Here is a 19,980-nt window from a genome sequence, read left to right as displayed (position 1 = left end):
GGAGGGGAGGGAAAGAACATGAATCATGTAACAGTGGAAAATTTTTCTTAATCAACAAAAATAAAATAAAATAAAATAAAATGAATGATCAGCTTCATCCCCTTTATCTCTCCTTAAGATGCTCATATTTTGGCAAATGTTGAAGTAGGTGGTGGCTATATAGAATTTCTTGATTCCTTGATTCCAACTGCTAGTGGTATTCCTCCCCAAAATACTTTGTATTTAATTATTTTGTATATATTTTATTGCTTTATGCCGTAGATCTTTATCTATCTGCTTAATAATAGCCTATTCCAGTTTGCTCTGATATCGTTTGACCAGGTACCACTTAGGAACATTTGGACAGCGCTTCCAAACTCTGGTGGGCATGCGAAATTGGAAACTTCTTAAATTTATCTTTCTAGGAATAACCAAGAATGTATGGCAAGACATTTGCCAAGCTTTGGTTCACTCTGTTTATTTTATTCTATTGCAGATGCATTGTGAGAGGTTTATCTGTATCCTGAGAATAATTGGAACTACCCTTTTTGGAGTCTCCCTCCTCCTGGGGATCACAGCTGCTTATATTGTTGGCTACCAGTTTTTCCAAACGGAAAATTATTATTTCTCTTTTGGACTGTATGGTGCTTTCTTAGCCTCACATCTTATCATCCAAAGCCTGTTTGCCTTTCTAGAGCACAGGAAAATGAGAAGATCACTAGAAACTCCTATTAAGTTGAACAAATCTGTGGCTCTTTGCATTGCTGCATACCAAGAAGACCCTGATTACTTAAGAAAATGTTTACTTTCTGTGAAAAGACTAACCTATCCTGGGATTAAGGTGGTCATGGTCATCGACGGCAATTCAGACGATGACCTGTATATGCTGGAGATCTTCAGAGACGTCATGGGCAGGGACACAGCGGCCACGTACATCTGGAAGAATAACTTCCACACCAAAGGCCCCGGTGAGACGGACGAGTCACATAAAGAGAGCTCACAGTACATAACCCAACTGGTCTTGTCCAACAAAAGTATTTGCATCATGCAAAAATGGGGTGGAAAAAGAGAAGTAATGTATACAGCATTCAAAGCACTGGGGAGGAGTGTGGATTATGTGCAGGTAGGTCTTCTAGACTCATTCCAATGCAAACATCCATTCAAATAAAGCCACTTTTGTATCTCTCCGGCAGCATGCTATAGAACATCCTAGGGCCTTCTGAACACAGTGTTTCTTTCAGTCTGTTTGAAAACAGCATGACTGTTGAAAGCATGTTAAAAAAAAAAAAAAGGCCTGCAAAGCTGTTAGAAACTATCTATGAAAATGCTTCACTTGTGATTGGTTAGAAATCAAGACTATTTTGAACACGAGACCTTTCCCCGCCCTCTCTTTTTAGCCAAGTCAAATCCAAGGTCATTTTCCACAACTTTTCAAAACCTCCAACCCTGTAAGCAAATAGTCTCCTAAACGAGCTGTCCCCCAGTCCAAGGCTGGTAAGACGTTGTTCTATTCCACCAGCCAAAAAGGAAGGCACTGTGTGGGCTTTTAAAAACATTTTCCACAAGGATAGTGAGAGAGAAAGGAGTGGGCCATTTAGAGATCCTTTTTAAAAAAAAGGAGAAGAAAGGAGAAAAAAAAAAAGGAAGAAAAACACCCATTTGCAAAAAGCCAAAATGTGTTTACTTCATCCTAATAACAGCATTACCTCATTCTCAGGGCTTGACCTCTGAAAACGTTCATCGTACGATTCACGTCCACACAAATAATCACCCCGTGTCCTTTAGTAATTCCCTAAGCAGACACCGTGGGCTGGGATCCCTCCTCTGCATCACTCCTTATCTGGTACCAGGATTGTTGTCATCAGTGGTCCTTCATGAAGAGGAAGGTGTCCCGTGAGTCCAAGTGGCAGCTTTTCCTTATGTTCAGATTCTTCAGATAGATTTTAACTAAATTGGGAATAAGAACAGAGAAAAGTCCCTGCCAAGGAAAATAAGAGGACAACCCATCCACGGTCATCCCCTTTATTGTTATTTTTCTAATTTTCAGTTTTATCACTGTCTTTTGTTTTATCATCACCTTCATGTTGGGACTTACTCACCCTCCCAGTAAGCCTTCTCAGATAATAAAGAACTAAGGGACACAGGAACCTGCCTCTGACAGAGGATGCAATAATTTTTGGGGCAGCTGGGTGGCTCAGTGGATGGAGAGCCAGGCCTAGAGATGGGAGGTTCTAGGTTCAAATGTGGCCTCAGACATTTCCTAGCTGGGTGACCCTGGGCAAGTCACTTAACCCCCATTGCCTAGCCTTTACTGTTCTTCTGCCTTGGAATTGATACACAGTACTGATTCTAAGATGGAAGATAAAGGTTTAAAAAATAGAATGAAAAACATAGACCAAATGGCTCCTGACAGCTGTCTAAGAACCCCCTGAGAAACAAGAAATTATATGTCCCTTCTAAATTAATATCTAGGATGCTGACTGAAAAGAAAACATAGACTGATGACCTAAGGTAAAAGGAGAAGGTGGTTCCTGGGTACCATAGGAATGAAGTAGCACATCAGGCAATATTCAACAGTAAGGGTTTTTAAAAATAAAAAAGGATCTAATAATTTCATAGTCCTGCTTCCTCCACATCCCCACCAGGAAGATGGCACATTTCCACATCTTTCCTAACGGGCCAATATTGGCCATTATAATTATATTGCCTTTTTTTTTCTTTTAATATTGGCTTTCACATTATTGTACTCATGTGTGTGCTATTATTCTGGTTCTACTTTCTTTACTTTGCAATAGTATAGACAGATTTTTCCATGATTCTTTGAATTCCTCATATTCATTTTTTTAAACACTGCGATTGTCATTCACTCGTTTTAGTTATGTCTGATTCCTCATGATCCCATTTGAGGTTTTCTTGGCAAAGATACTGGAATGGTTTGTTGTTTCCTCCTCGAGCTCATTTTACAGATGAAGAAACTGAGGCAAACAGGGTGAAGGGACTTGCCCAGGGATTGCTTGGCTAATATGTTTCTGTGGCCAGATTTCAACTCAGGGAGATGAGTCTAGAGCTGGCATTTCATCCACAGGGACAACCTGGTTTCCCCATGATAAAATTACTTATTATTAAAATGAGTAGTAAAGAGTATTTCAATTTGGTTAATAGTATGATTGGTCATCATTCCCTAATCAGTGGGTACCCACTTAATATCCAGTTCTTTGCTACCAGAAACAATGCTGATATTAAAATCTCAGAGCATATGAAGCTTTTTTTTTTTTTCCTGTCTGGCTAGATGTCTATTCTTCTTTAAGGAGTGATGGTGCTAGATCCTATCTACCTATTTGATCATTCTATAACAGGTCTTGTCCTAGTCATTGTCTTTAAAGGTTGCTTGGTTAACAACTACATGGTGTAGCAGAACAGGCCTGGAACTCAGTGGTCCTGATTTCTAACCTAGGTTCTGTCACCGAATGGACCTGGTTTCTAATCTGTGTTCTGTCACTGAATGGACCTGATTTCTAACCTGGGTTCTGTCACCAAATGGACTTGGTCTCTAACCTGGGTTCTGTCAATGAATGGACCTGGTTTCTAACTTGGGTTCTATCATTAAGTCATTGCCCAGCTGAGCAAACAACTTAGTTACTTGATGCCTTAGATTCCTTTTTTTAAAATGAGAACTTCAGGAAGCTAGATGACATCATGGAGAAAATGTTGGCCATGGAGCCTGGAAAACCTGAGTTCAAATAATGCCTTAGGAACTAGCTCGTTTAGGTGACTCTGAGCAAGCCGCTTAATCTCTTTCTGCCTCAGTTTCCTCATCAATAAAATGATGATGACATTGCTGATTTCACAGGACTGTTGTGAAGATTAAATGAGATAATATACATGAAGTGCTTTGCAAACTTTAAAGCACTCAATAAATGCTAGTTATTAGCTTTTAGGTTCCAGCTTTTTATATTCTATTGTTAATAATAATAACTACAACAACAGCTATGACCAACATTTCCATAGTGCTTGCTTTACACCAGGCACCACCATGTAAAGCTCTTTCCCATGATTATCTGATGTCTATGGTAACAAACAGAGCGGTCAGAGGGCTAAAAGACAGGGATTTTTGCCTGCCTCTGAGAGCCACTGGCTCTCTGGCCATTGGCCTCTTATTGCCCCAAACAGCTCCCTAAGACTATAAGACAAAGATTCATCTCTGACTTTCCCAGATCTAACAGCCAGACTAGACTCGAATTAGGGTTTGACACCAACGGGCTCATTTTAGGTGATGGAGCAGTTCGGAAACTGGGTTAAGGGATTCAAACTTCTTAATACCTCCTACTTTTTACCTCTTCTGATAGGGCACAAGAAAGTAGCTTCCTCTTTTCTCTCCTTGTCTCATTCTTATTAAATACTATGAAATGGGTGACTTCCCTAACAAAATATATAATGAGAGTTTCCATACAGCATCTTTAAGTCTAGGGATGGCAAAAATAGTCGCTCTCATTTCTCTAGTGCTTTAAGGTTTATTGAGTACTTTCTTCACAAACAACTCTCACAGATAATATAATAAAGGCCTCCATGATCCCTTTTTTCAGAAAAAGAAACTGAGGTTCATAGAGATGATTTTTCTCGCTGAGGAAATGTGTTGCTATGCAGCTAATTATTAGTGTCAAATCTGGGGTCATTTGGGCAGTCTCTGAAGCTTCCCTGCCATGAATGGGACAAGATGACTCGGCTCTGTTTTCAATTCTAGCTAAAACTTATAGGAGGAGTCTCTAACTGCTCTAAGCAATTCTTATTTTTGTTGGATCTTCTCCCCCTCCTATAATTCTGGCTTGGGATTGTGCTTGTATCCTTGACAACCTAAACTGTGCCTGTCCAGGAAAAAAAATACAAACATTTGAAAACGTGAAAGGGCTGATTTTCTGCTAGAGCAGCGGTCAGACCTGGGAATAACAGAACTGGGGCCCTGCCTGTTGTGACATAATCAGCCTGGCGAAGTTAGTGCTTTTTTTTTGAAACAGTAAGATCGTTTTAAAAAAAATGATTTAAAGTAATGATTTTGCTGATGATATATATGTGCATGTACATGTACATACATACTATGCATGCATGTATGATATATGTACATGTGTATATATATATATGCACACATAAACATATATTTGTGTATAGCTTTTATTTAGTTGTTTCAGTCATGTCCAATTTTTTGTGACCTCATTTGAGGTTTTCTTGGCAGAGAGACTCGTTTGCCACTTTCTTTCCCAGATCATACAGATGAGGAAACTGAGGAAAATAAATGGATTCAAGTGACTTGAGCAGGGTTACACAGCTAGTAAATGTCTAAGGCTGGATTTGAACTCAGGATGATAAGCTCCGTGCTACCTAGCTGCACTTATGTATGTATGTTTATCTTTACATTTATATATGTATATATGTATATATATACATATATATATATAAGTGTATGTCTATAGACAGGCATCCACACATATATGTAATATATATTAAGTTCAGACCTATAATTTCTTGCTGGAGGAAATTCCCCCTGTGTGAATCATCTCCATAAAAGCAAATCAGCATCTCTTCTTGAACTTGCTTTGGGTTACCAGGAGTTAACTGACTTGCCTGGAGTACCACAAGGAATAGGTACCGGAGGCAGGACTTGAACCCGAGTCTTCTTAGAGAAGCATCTCAATGGCACTGTGTATAAAGAATCAGATAGAGCTAGGAAGACCTCAAGTATTCTGCTGCATCTTGAGCTGTGATTCAAGCTTAGGGCTTCAATTCCAATTTCAGTTTTCATTCATTGATCCCCTTGCCTCTCTAAGGGGAAAAAAGGAACACTTTTTTTGTTGGTGAGGGATTGGTGGTCAAGTCCTCCCTAGAAACTGCCAGCTTTCGGTTAGATCCTTTGCTCAAACAGGACTGATTCTCACCCGTCTAAAACTACTTAAGACTAGGTGACAGATGAAGCAGCCTCCTAAATATCCCTGATGATGCTTAAGATATTACATTAAAACCTGATGCTATACTATTAATGGTCAAATCTATAAGAATCTATAAGAATGAGGAATAAGAATTAGATGATGATTTCACTGGTTGTTGAGAATTTCCAAGTGAAGAAAGTCCTTTTCCCAACACAAGTTTGAGTTTCCTGCAGCAGAGAGTCTTGGAGAAAATTGCCTTGGGTTAGAGGTTAAATGAAATGGTCTCGTGGTTAGTATGTGTCAAAGATGGGACTTTATGGTAAGGTTGTACACCGAGGAGGCACTCACTGATGCTTGCTGAAAGATTGATTGAAACAGTTAATCAAGAAGTATGTGAATTGTTTAGGTCTTCCTAGCTTGGAGAACAGTCTTCTCTGTCCATCCCACCATGCTCCTTCTAAATAGCCATTCTAAATCACCACCAGTATATGTTATGTAGAAATTTGGAGAATTCCCTACCCCTCACTCTCTAGTGTATGTCCTAGAAATTTACAGGCAAGGTAGATCTAGTAAGAATAGGCTAAATTTGAAGGAGTCATTTTGGGGTTTTTGCAATTCTATCCATTTCAGAATATGTGGAAGAAAATCAGACCACAAATCCCCAAATAGTCAAAATCCTTTCATTAGTGCACAATTTGAGGACATCTCTCATAATTTCTGTCTTAAAAACCTGTTTATTATTTCTCTCCCTCTCTGTCCTTTGTAGCAATTTACAACTTTAGAAAGTTTGAAGATAAGCAAAATCGTGGGGAAGACAGTTAAAGTACAAAGGGTTCATATTTTGAGAATGGGTCAGACCATATAAACTTCAAGGGTTCCATTATAAATAATCTGCATTTCTTAGTATCCCTTGTGTTTTTTTTTTGTTTGTTTTGTTTTCTTTTTTTGTAATAGTGTTGAGCCCTGACAAGGACACAAACAACTTTGGCACTGGTTCTAACTCCAACGACAAGTATTCCCTCACTTCCAATTTTTGGGCCTTGGACTTTGATTTATAGAAGGGGAAAGTTGGGCAAGATGATGTCCCAGGCTCTTTTCATCTCTAATATTCTGGGGTTCAATGGTTTAAAAAAACTGAAGATGGGTCTTGATATTAGACACGACAGATCATTAGTCATATTGATTCATCTCCATTAGTCTTTTGTACTGCTTCTTTCCACATGGCTGGGTCATTCTTCCTTTGAATTGCTTGTTCTTAGAATGCCTGGTGACTTCCTTCCAAACCCAGCTTGAGGGCCATCTTCTCCTGGACACCAGAACCTAAGCAAGAATCCTCAATAATATCTCAAAAAGGCAGTCATCCATCAGACATTGCTTGAAAACCTTCAGCGAGGGGGAGCCCATTACGTCCAAAAGAAGCCCCTCTTTCCTCTTTTCCACAGATTTAATTGTTAGGATTTTTCTTAAATCTCCAACTCTGACCTATTGCTCTTAGTTCTGCCTTGGAATCAAAGTCTATCATTTTTCATTTCATCATTTTCCCAGAGCTTTGCCCATAGTAGACACTTCGTAAATGTTTGTTAAAATTGATTTTATCAAAAAGTACTGTAAATTTTACTTAAAATGGAAAAGTTACATTTACATATGAAATTTATTTATAGTATAAAACTTATATTGAATTATAAAAAAGTAAAAAAAACCAGAATATTTAAAAATAGGAAGTATATTTACATCAATCAAACATAAAGCCAACTAACTATGTGGTGTTTAGTTGCCACTGGAAAGTTGTGTTAGTGGCTAAAATCAAGAATTAATCCCACTCTTTAGCCTAGAGCTAAGTGATCTTTTTTGACCAGAGTTAAGATGGAAGCTCAGGGTTCAAATTTGTAATCTGAGGACCTCACCAGTGTAGGACCTGGCTGTGGAGCAGGAGTAGAAAGCTGTATTGACTTATTTCCATCCTGGTTCCTCAGTGAAGGCAACCAGGGTAATTGGGATTTCCTTTTGCTCTGTTAGCTCTTCTACTTTTTTGCAGTGATAGAAGGAGATTTGGAAGGAAGTCAGCCTGGAAGGAAGAAGAAAGCAAGCCAGAATGTTGAGAAATACCGAGGCTCTAGACTTGGGTCTTAGGGCCTCACATTTGGTAACACATACTGTATTTAGTGAAACAGTTTTCCATTTAAATCAGGAGTTATTAGCTTAGTGTCTGTGAACTTAAATATTTTTTTGAAAGCTGCCAATATAATTAATTTACTTTGTAAAAAGAGAAGGTGAACAAAGATAACTACGTGAATGGAGAACAAATCCCAATGTGTTTGTTTGTTTTTTGTTGTTGTTGTTAAAAAATATAGTTCAAAATTGGTTCTTTCTTGGAGAGACCAGAGAAAAATATTGCTGGATTGACAAGGATAAGGGAAAGTATAAAATGGATTAGCAAGGACAGTATAATAATAATATAATAAATAATTCATTCATTAGACATGTATATTGTGTTCAGTGCTTTACAAATATTATCTTATTTGTTCCTCATAGCAACCCTGTGAGGCACATACTATTATTATCCCCATTTGATGGTTGTGGAAACTGAGGAAGACAGAGATTATGGGTCCCACAGATAGTAGGTGTCTAAACCTAGATCTGAACTCACATCTTCCTGATTCAATGGCCAGCTCTCCATCTGCCTCTGAAGCAGTAACTACTTGTGCTCTAATCTTTTCTTTGCTTTTGTATTTCTTTCTTCTTTCTAAATATCTCAATTATAAGTATGTAGAATACTTTGTAATAGGGAATATCATAAGGGATAATATATAGTATATATGTCTATTTCTTTTACATATATATATACATATGTATATATGTATATATATATATATATATATATATATATATATATATATATATATATATATATATATATACAGGAATTAAGGGATATTAAGGAACACAATGCAGTGATTTAGTAATATCCAAAGTCAGAGATGTCAAATATGTAGCTTGCAGGACTCCTAGAAGCCTGCAAGAGATTAAAATTTAATTGGGAAATACTTTACAAAATAAAAAAGACAAGAAAACATGAACAACATTATATCTTAAAGCTAATTCAATATACTGACTGCAGGGTCCTTTATATAAGTTTTGTAGTTTGGTTGTTTTAATCATTTCTGACTCTTCATGATCCCATTTGGAGTTTTCTTAGCAAAGATCCTAGAGTGAGTTGCCATTTCTTTCTCCAGTTTGTTTTACGGATGAGGCAACTGCGGCAAACAGGATTAAGGGACTTGCTCAGGTCATGCAGCTAGGAAGTGTCTGAGGCCAGATTTGAACTCAGGAAGATGATGCTTCCTGATTTTGAGCCTGACACCCTATCTACCAGGCCCTCTTAGTTGCCCATTTTATATGCTTTTAGTCATCCTCATTTCCTTTTGAGTTTGTCTCCATAGTCCTAGGTTGTTGCTTTTCATGATTTACTTGACTTGGCCAAAGCATACAACTAGCAAGTATCAGAAGGAGAGTTGGAACCCACTTCTTCTTGATACAAAGTCAATTATTCTCTATTATACTCAACCAGGTTTATCAATCCAATCATTTACCGATTAACTTTATATAAAACATAATATAAACGACAATACTTCATTACCAGGCCAAAAGATTTTGATCAGAGGCATAGTAGAAAGGGCCCTGGGTTTGGACTCAGAAGTCCCCAGTTCAAACTCAGGCTTTGACAATTATTTACTACAGTAAATTTGAGTTTACCTAAATGCAACAGCTTCATCATCTATAAAAAAAAAAGGCAATTAGATTGGACTGGAGATGTCGTAGTTAAGACCAGTCAGAGTCTCAGTGTAGTGGAATTAGGTTAAAATGTAATTGGGAAATGTTTAAAAAACTTTTTTAAAAGTACAATTCAATAAAGATAATATTAATTTTTGGTTTTCTAAGTCAATTTGTAGCTACCAGGATCCATTTTTATTTCCGTTTGGCACCAGTGGACTAGATAATCTTAAAGGCCACTGTCTAATTTGAATCTCAAGAAATGTGAAATATGTTTTGATTACTTCTCTGATTCAGATACATAAGTCTTTTCTTGCTCTATAAGATAGTGGATTTTTGAGGTCAGCCCTTCCCTTCCATTTTATTTCTTTTTCCCCCTCTGAAACCAAGTGCTGAATTAGGTATTCAATGAACTGTGTTTGGGGACTATTAGAAAACTGGCTCAAAATAATAAAACATCCCTATGTTAGAGAGGTTTTAAAAAAATAGCTAGTTACCATTTTTTTCTTCCCTGTATAGGTATTATACTTGCACAATGTCACACGTCTTCATAGCCTGTTAAAGGTAGTGATAAATATAGGTTCAGAATTTTCTGGAGCAGCAACCTTAGACCTATAGCTACCCAGGTCATATGAAGTCACTTTTTCTCAGAGGTATCATGAAAACTGACATTCAATTTCAGCTGAAATGTACCTTCTGTGTAACCTTTGGTTAGCCAGTTTATTTTTGTGAGCCTCAGTTTCCTGATTGGTAAAAAGGAGGATGATATTAAGAGTACTACTGACTTCACAAGGTCTATATAAATCTTGGTAATTGTTTGTTTGGTTTGCTCTATAATAAGATTAAAGGCTTTAGATGGGAGTGGGGCAAATAAAACCATTACTTCTGAGAAGTGAACACAAACATGTGAGTTGAGTTTGAGGCAACTGGTATAAAATCTGAGAGGTTGAGCTGAGCCTTCCAACTTCCCAAATCTCCTAATGGCAAGCTTTTTCCCAGGGGATTTTTGACAGTTTAACTTTTCAGTCATGGCTGAATAAGTCATGAGAACAGTCTTTCTCACAGAACTTCTGGCACTTTGCTTTTGGAAACAGGGAGGAGACCGGGACTATTCAAACATCTTAGAACCTCCGAGATTTGCTTCAAGTTTAGTTTTTTAAAAGACGCAGTTCTGACTTACACTCAGGAGCTTGCGTGGCCATCTGAACATTAATTTTGGATTTCTCTTTCCTGTTGTCGTTAGTCTTATTTTAGCCCAATATTACCTTTCCCTGCTTAAGTCAATACCGGTGGGTGTGTCACGAATGCACCCAGATGCTGGACCATGAAAGTGGTTTTGGAAGTCTGCCTTCACCTTTTGCTGCCCTCCTCTTCGGCCTTCTGCCCAGCGGGTAGCACTGTGCGTGACCAGTGACTGACAACCCTTGGAAGGGGAGGGCATCGATGTTTAGGGAAAGCCACCTGGGCCCCCTCTGCCAAGGATGCTTGGGATGTCAACTGAGCTGGGGGCCCTCCTTGAAAAACCTGTGACCAGTAGGTACATGAGACTTCCTAATCCCAAATAATATCCCTCACTTCTACTTTTCTATTCTAAAATCAGAGGGTTCAGGGACATACCAAAAAGGGAAATCAAAGAGTCATTCATCCAAATGTATGGGTGTAGCTTATTTTAAGTAGATCTGATATATTTGAACATTTGTATTTATTTCCAAAACAGGTAGGGGGAGGATTCATTTTGGCAAAAGGATTTACCATGATTCATTTGAAATTATGCTATTTATAATTTATTCACTTAAATTCTAATTTATTATATATTAAATATAATTTATTCACACAAACATATAGTTATATATTTTAGATGCTATTTTTATATAAATTATAATCTATTAATTTAAAATAATGCTATTTATACTTTAAAAAACTGTCTAAAATGAGGAGTAGCTACACATATTGCTGCTCCTATGTATATTTGCACCTGAATATATTTGTATTAAAATCTATATAGGCATGTATATAAAAGCATACATGCATACACACATTATACATGTACATGTACACACAAATACACACATATATGTATATCCCCACCACCCATAAATTTTATGAATACACCCATACACACACAAATACATATATATATATTTATATACACATAGCTCTACCTTATAAACTATATGTATCTATGCAATAAACTCTATGTATGTATGATATACTTCTACCTTAAAATTATGTTTTTAAACATAAATGACAAAACTGAAGGGAAAGAAACAAAACTCATAAACATGTCTCCCCTTTATTCATCCTCACTATGACCAAATTTTATATATATATATGTATATTATTTATAAATATATGCAATATACAAATATACAATTTTTTTATCATGGATACAGATTATATTTAGATAAAACACAAATTGTGTTTATATAAAATCATATAACATACAATTATAAATATGAGAACATACACAAATTACAATGTATAATTTGTGGGAATGAATTGGGAATTCTTTATATAATAAATAGCTATATACGCATGCGTGTGTATGTGTGTGTGTGTGTGTGTGTATAGCTAGATGACTACCTGGCAATCAGGTGGGTGGTGCAGTAGAGAGCTAGATGGTACAATGGATAGAGTACCAGATCTGTAATCAGGAAAACTCATCTTTCTGACTATAAATCTGGCTTCCAACATTTATTAGCTGTGTGATCCTGGAGGAGTCAGTGAACCCTGTTTGCCTTAGTTCTTCATTTGAAAAATGAGTTGGATAAGGGAATGGCAAATCATTCTAGTTTCTTTGCCAAGAAAACCCCAAATGGGGTCCTGAAGAATCAGACACAACTGAAAGTACTGAACAACAACAATATATAGTGATGGGGATGAGCAAAAAGGGGCAAGTGTGCAGGATTTTCTTCTTTTTTTCTCTTCATGTTAGAACTTATGTTTGGAGAGATTTTCTAAAAAGGAGAGATATATCATTTCTGTTTTTTTATTAGAACAAAATTTGCCAGTCCCAAACTAATAGCCTTCTTTATACACACAGAATGAATTGAAACATGATTGAGCCTAAGATTTTGGGATAAATCAATTGCTCCGTTCACAAACATTGATTTATTAAGCGTCTGGCATGTGCCAGGCAGAGTCATCAGGTTGGATGCTTGAGAAACTGATCTACTCAGGTTTCTGATAAGTGGTCATTTTATATAATGTCTTGGCCCATCTGAACAGCTCAAACAGAATTGTGATCTATGTGGACATGGAAGGTATAGGGACATTCATGTGGATGTCAGCCTTCTTATGCGGACACATGCCTGATTTCATGTCAGGAGATGTACCAGGAGTCCAAAAAATAGCACCAAATAGGAAGGACATTACAAAGTTCCAATAGTGGCCTTAATCCTCTCCCCAGGACAAGACTATTTTATTACTCTATTAAACAGAAGTTTCCTTTCGGGTATCACTCTCCTTGAATCAGTCACCGTCTTTAGGGGAAGCATCCTCCTTATCTCCAAGCACCACAGAGAATGGAGCAAAGACCACTGGCCTGTTCCCCACCCTCTCCTCTCATGCGTGTCTGCTTTCCCCACGCTGAGTCTTCATGAGAACTTGCAGCATGTTCCCAGAAGTTATTTCAGCAGAGATAACAGCAGCTTAACTCAGTGCGACATTTGAGCCACGTCCCATCCCACAGGTCACTCCACTGGATGGATGCCTTCCTTGGGGAAAGCAGGAGGATCTTTGAAATGCTAGGGCTGTGCTGTCTGAAACCTTGGCAGGAAGCCTTGAAGTACCACATCGAAGAGCCAACCTGTCTGGCTCCTGTATCTGGAGCTTTTCCAAGGTTCCTTCCCTTCATTCACCCTCTTTTCCACTGTCATTCTGCAGGTGTGTGACTCAGACACCATGCTTGATCCTGCCTCATCTGTGGAGATGGTCAAGGTCTTGGAGGAAGATCCTATGGTTGGAGGTGTTGGTGGAGATGTGCAGGTGAATAAAACCTGAGATTTGGCCTGAATAGAATAAGATTATATTGCAGAATATGGTGCCTGAATACCTCAAAATACTCTAGATTGAGATCCCTTGGGATTTCAGGGATGAAGGGTGAAACACTCCATATTTAAAGAGAAATTATGCCTTATAATTTGATTTAAATACAGCTATTAGTCCTAAAATCAGAGAGAGCATGACATAGTAGATAAAAAAAAAAACCAACCAACTCAAGAGCTTTGAATTCAAGAAGAGTTGGAACCAGTCCTATCTTTATTAATTCTTATCTTTAAACCCTTACCTTCTATTTTAGAATCAATACTAAGTATTGGTTAATATATCGAATATATATGTAACATGTAACATATAAAATATATAATCAATACTAAGTATTGATTCTAAGGCAGAAGAGCAGTAAGGTCTAGGCAACTGCAGTTAAGTGACTTACCCAGAGTCACATAGCTAAGAAGTATTTGGAATAAGATTTGAACCCAGGTCCTCCTAACTCTAAGCCTGGTGCTCTCTTCCCGGATCCACCTAACTGCCCCCAGGGAGTTATTTTATCTCTTAGTGCTCTAAGCAAATGTCTAAGATTCTTAAGTTACAGAAAAGTTGCTAAACTAATTATGGAAGATGTTTTCACACCAGGAGTTGCCACACTGACAAAATCAGAAGGTCAGACCAATGCTTAAAATAATTTTATGCAGTGACATTTAGGCTGCTAAGGAAGCTAAGAAGTTGATCCTGTATGTGTCTACCTATACCGATGCATAAATATGTATGTGTATAAATACTCAATATATATGTTTTTAAATTATTTTATTATAGATTTAGTAATCAAAAGACATTTTAATATGTAAGGAACTAAAGAGATTATGTAGAATTGTTTTTATTAAAAATGTAGCTGAATTTAATCATGTAGTAACTAATAGCTATGGGGTAGTTAGGTGGTGTAGTGGATAGAACACTGGACTTGGAATTAAGAAAAACCATCTTCTTGAGTTCAAATCTGGCCTCAGACACTTACTACTGTGTGATCTTGGTTGAGCCACTTAATTTTGTTTGCCTCAGTTCCTCACCTATAAAATGAGCTGGAGAAGGAAATGGCAAACCACTCTAGTATCTTTGCCAAGAAAACCCCAAATGGGATCATAAAGAGTCGGACACATCTGAAATGACTGAAAAACAACAAACTAATGACTAACCTGTTACAAGTGATTTAAAACTTCCAAATAGCTCAACACATTTTATAGTGTATCATAATTAATATTTTATATTATATTTCATATATTACATGTATATACAATCATATTATAACATAATATAAGTTTTTCTGCCTTTGAGGAAATCACAACTGGATGAGTGGAAAGAAAACTGCATATAATGTGGATGATAATAGCAAAGAAGATAGCTGTTCTTTATGGGAGCAGAACAAGGGCAAAAAGAGTGCTTGGGAGATGACAGAGAGTGAACAATGGGAGAGTGAAAGAATCTTTGGGAAACCCAAATTAATAATGGAATCATAAAAGAGAGGAAATCCATAGGTTTATGGTGGTAATAGGATGGCAAGTCAGACTTAGGAGGGAAAATGGAGGCAGTCAGATATCAACCAACAAGGCAAAGAATCTCTGATCCAGGTGAGAGATGAAAGGAATGGATTAGAGCATTCTCAGAAGCCAATTCTGATGCAGTTGGTCCATCTTTCACATTGAGACAGTTATTGCAGAATCTTACTTTTTTTAGGGGAAATAAATTGCTTATATCAAGTGATTACCAGTAGGGAAAGTGAAGGAGACAGAAGGCAGCAATGCACTTTATGGAAGATACATAAGATGGAAATTGGGAAGAAGTGGAGGGAATCAGGTTTCAAGCTTTCAATATTAAATTGGTATATAAAGTTGGAGGAGAAAAGGAAATTCAAGATTGAACTCAGAAAAATCACAGCCCAGAAAAAAGGATAGGGGAAAGCAAAATTAGAACTTCTATGATGTTCAGAAAAGCAAGAAAATCAGGATAAGACATTAAACATAGAGCTTTAGAAAGAGCAAAGTGAGAGACTGTTGTGGTGACCAATACTGAAGGCAGTAAACAGTCCAAGAAGGAAGAAAGCACTCATTAGATTTGGGTCTGGATACTGGACCTTGCCTATATTCCTTTTACTAACACTTAATCTTTCTGCTTCTTGTGATTGCAGATTTTAAATAAATATGATTCTTGGATCTCATTCCTAAGTAGCGTGAGATACTGGATGGCTTTCAACATAGAGAGAGCTTGTCAGTCCTATTTTGGCTGTGTCCAGTGCATCAGTGGACCCTTGGGAATGTACAGAAACTCTTTGCTTCACGAATTTGTGGAAGACTGGTACAATCAAGAATTTATGGGCAACCACTGTAGCTTCGGAGATGACAGGCATCTGACTAATCGAGTGCTGAGCCTGGGGTATGCCACAAAATATACTGCCAGATCTAAGTGCCTTACAGAAACGCCGATAGAGTACCTGAGATGGCTAAACCAGCAGACCCGATGGAGCAAGTCCTACTTCCGAGAGTGGCTGTACAATGCCATGTGGTTCCATAAACATCATTTGTGGATGACCTACGAAGCTGTTATCACTGGATTTTTTCCTTTCTTCCTCATTGCCACAGTTATCCAGCTCTTCTACCGGGGGAAAATCTGGAACATTCTCCTCTTTCTATTGACTGTCCAGTTTGTGGGTCTCATCAAGGCTTCCTTTGCCAGCTGCCTACGAGGGAACATCGTCATGGTTTTCATGTCCTTGTATTCAGTGTTGTACATGTCAAGTTTACTCCCAGCAAAGATCTTTGCCATTGCCACCATCAACAAGGCAGGATGGGGCACGTCGGGTAGGAAAACCATTGTTGTTAACTTCATAGGACTCATCCCAGTGTCCATCTGGTTTACCATCCTTCTGGGTGGGGTAATCTTCACCATTTACAGAGAGTCCAAAAAGGAATTTAGCGATTCTAAACAGACAGTTCTCATCATTGGTTCATTAGTCTACGCATGCTATTGGGTGATGCTATTGACACTTTATGTGGTACTCATCAGCAAATGTGGCAGGCGGAAGAAGGAGCAACAGTATGACATGGTGCTTGATGTATGAGCTTACTTTTCCTAAAGTTTGCAATCACACACATACACACAACACTTTAGTCATCTTCTCTAGGGACTGTAATAAACTGGGGGCATTGGGGAATGTCACCAAGGGAAAAATACTTCACTGCTGCTGGGACTTGAACATTCAATTTCTATGGGTTTATTTTGATTCTGCCAAAGTAAAATGATAGATCAAACAAGGATAAACTCAGATTTAACCTGTTATTTCTATGAAAACGAGATGAATTCTTTGTTTATGCACTTTTTCCTTACTGTGCATATGCCTGACAGTGTTTTGCCTCATATACCTCACTAGTCATGCTTCTGTGGGTTCTCAAGCAAGAAAAGCATTGGAAATCTCAAGGAAAAGTTCTTTCAACTTTTACAACCTAATTTATGGACTGTTTTTTGATAGATTTTTTTTTAAAAAAAGAATTTTTAGAAAAAGTCTTCTGTTTTAGTCTGCCAAACACAATGCCAAAGGAGAATTTGAAAGCCCAATGGCTTGGCTGTATTTTTATACTATTGTATTGTGTGTTTTTGTTTTGTATGATGACTTTTCCAACACAATTTTCACATATTCTTTTTATTCTACTTTTCTGCCAAAACCCACCTGTACTTCCTTTTTAAACAGATTTCAAAAGAATTCATACTTAAAAAACAAAAAACAAAAAACAAACCTGCCCAAAATGTGAAGCTTTGTTGGCTGATGCTGTTCATGACAGAAAGAATAAAACATTTCTCTCTGCCTTTTAAAATTGAATAGTTTTTTTCTATAAGAAGGCAATTTAGACTTCAGTTTTTTAAACTTTGGACTTCCATTCTATTTCAAAAGGGCCAATAAAATTGTCCAACTTATCTGGAGGAAAAAAACATATTTTTATATGCATGTAAAAAATGTCATTTTAAATCAAGGCCAAAGGGGTAAATAAGTGCAATTTTGTCATTGCTGAATTAAAGGGAACACTGGTTCTCAAAAGAAAATACAAGGCACACAGCACTGCTCAAAATGTGTGTGTTTCTGTGGGCTTAAAAATGCACAGAAGATAAAGGTTAATAAATATCCTTTAGACATCTTTTAGGCAGTATCTACACAGGCAAAGGAAAGTGAAGAGCTAAGGTGATTAATAGACTGATTCCTGATATATCTTACTGATTTTCCAAATAGATAATTGTTCAACTTCCACTTAACTTTGCCTGAGTAGACACAGGGTAATGCCAGCCCCATGTGGTCAAAATCAAAAGGAGATGGGCACGACATAGTGGTCTTGGAGCTTATCAGTCAATAGCCTGCTTAATTTAAATCAGAAAATTTCCCTCCAAAAATATTTGATAATGAATTACACAGATTACCTCAACTCTCCCTCTTTTGACTTATTTTAACATATCTACACAGTACAAGGGAAGGAGAAGGCCAGTACCTATCTTTTGAATCTGGACGTATGGAAAACCAAACTGGACATTCTGAGTACCCACCCTCTCCCCCACTGCCAACACACACACATACATACACACACACACACACACACACACACACACACACGCATACCCACCTCACTTTGGGTCCTTAGTTATCCAGATTGGTGACTGGCACTGCAAATCCTCTCTTGTACTTTGTCCTGTGTAGACTTGGGCTAATAATGTGTTTGGAACCCATAGAACAAGTAGGCACCCTTTGGATTGTGACATTAAAAAGCCCTGTGGTAAAGCAGAAACCATTGGGTGTTTTAATGAATTAGCCATCTTTTCCGCTTCCTTTTTATGCGGGCACCCACATGAAATTCTGCTGTAGAGAGAGCTATATATGCTCACTACCTTCCAGTTTGTCTTAAGATTTCAAGGTTCACAATTTTCTGAGAAACAGGATTCTCAGTGGTTGATGAGCCTGTGAGAAAACAACACAGCCATTCAAAAAAAAAAAAAAAAAGATTAAAACTTGATTTTACCTTTTTAACTATTTATGTTCTAAGTTAAGCTTTGATAACATTCAAATGTCAAATTCTCTCATTCTATAAAAAAAAGGTTGAATTAATTGCCTGTATTTATTTTAGCAATTATTCAATGTATTTCCATTATAGGATGTATAGTAAAATTGATTCTTTTTGTAAATAAAATATTTTTGATAAGATCTTTGCTATTTTCTTTTCCCCTGTGGGTTTCATTTAAGATCATGAGGTTTTATAAATGTTTATAGCTGCCCAGGGAGCAAAAGTTAATGATGACTTATGTCATCTAAATATATAAATTCATACTTCTTTTAAATCTAGCTTTTGAGAAGATGCCAAAATGGCCCATTTCAGTTAACTCTTAAGTATTATTAACCTAGAGCAACTCGGTGCCACAGTGGATAAAGTGTGAGGACTGGAGTCAGGCAGATTCATCTTCCAGAGTTCAAATTTGGCCCCAGACACTTATTAGCTATATGACTCTGGGAAAGTCACTTTACCCTGTTTATTTCAGTTTCCTCCTCTGTAAAATGAGCTGGGGAAGGAAATTGCAGCTACTCCAGTATCTTCATCAAGAGCACCCCAAATCGGATTATGGAGAGTTGGACATGACTGAAACTAATGAATAAGAACAACATAGTAACGTGGTTAATTTAGTCTCACTCACCTCTTTCTTTCTTCCTTTCTCAACCCTGTCTTCTCCTACTTAACTCTAGAGCTACTTAGTAAAATGAGCCTAGACAATGGATATCATTTTGGAGGTGGTTAACTATGTGTTTGAGTGCTTTTATAGGTAAATATGTTCCCATTTCTCTACCACTCTATCCACTTCATTTCATACTACTCTGATTTCCCTTTCCATTATTAGAAACTTTTATGTCTTTCAGGGCTTTAACCAGTCCATCACCATTTATTAAGTGCTTTTAGTATGCCAGATATTATGCTAAGTGCTGGTGTTATAAAGAAAGGTAAAACTATAGTACCCACTCTCAAGAAGCTCATATCCTAATGGGTGATGCAACAAAGAAATGAATATGTACCTAGAAGAAATAAAAACTATAAATGGAAGGTAATTCCCTTAAAGGGAAAGCAATGGTATCTGTATGTGTTAGAGGGAAGGGTGGGATGGGATACTGAGAAAGCTCTCCTTCTGGAGGTAGCATGTAAACTGAAATATGAAGGCAGCCAGAAGGAAGAGGTGAGGCAACATGCCATGGCTGGGATGGTGAAGAAAGATGTGTATATATATATATATATATATA

At 37.4% G+C, this 19,980-nt stretch overlaps 1 protein-coding gene across 1 annotated transcript; it reads left to right on the top strand.

The window, feature by feature from the left end:
* Positions 1-475: 475 nt before the first annotated feature.
* On the top strand, positions 476-16,779 carry HAS2 (hyaluronan synthase 2). The gene is made up of 3 exons (XM_044658276.1): positions 476-1,102; positions 13,554-13,655; positions 15,850-16,779. Exons 1-3 carry the CDS (start codon positions 476-478, stop codon positions 16,777-16,779), a joined length of 1,659 nt encoding a protein of 552 aa, XP_044514211.1.
* The last annotated feature ends 3,201 nt before the right edge of the window (positions 16,780-19,980 follow it).

The sequence above is a fragment of the Gracilinanus agilis genome, chromosome 1 (assembly GCF_016433145.1).
Source record: "Gracilinanus agilis isolate LMUSP501 chromosome 1, AgileGrace, whole genome shotgun sequence".
Lineage (NCBI taxonomy): Eukaryota > Metazoa > Chordata > Mammalia > Didelphimorphia > Didelphidae > Gracilinanus > Gracilinanus agilis.
The sequence above is the reverse complement of the archived record's forward strand: the minus strand, read 5'-3'. Positions and strand labels throughout refer to the sequence as shown.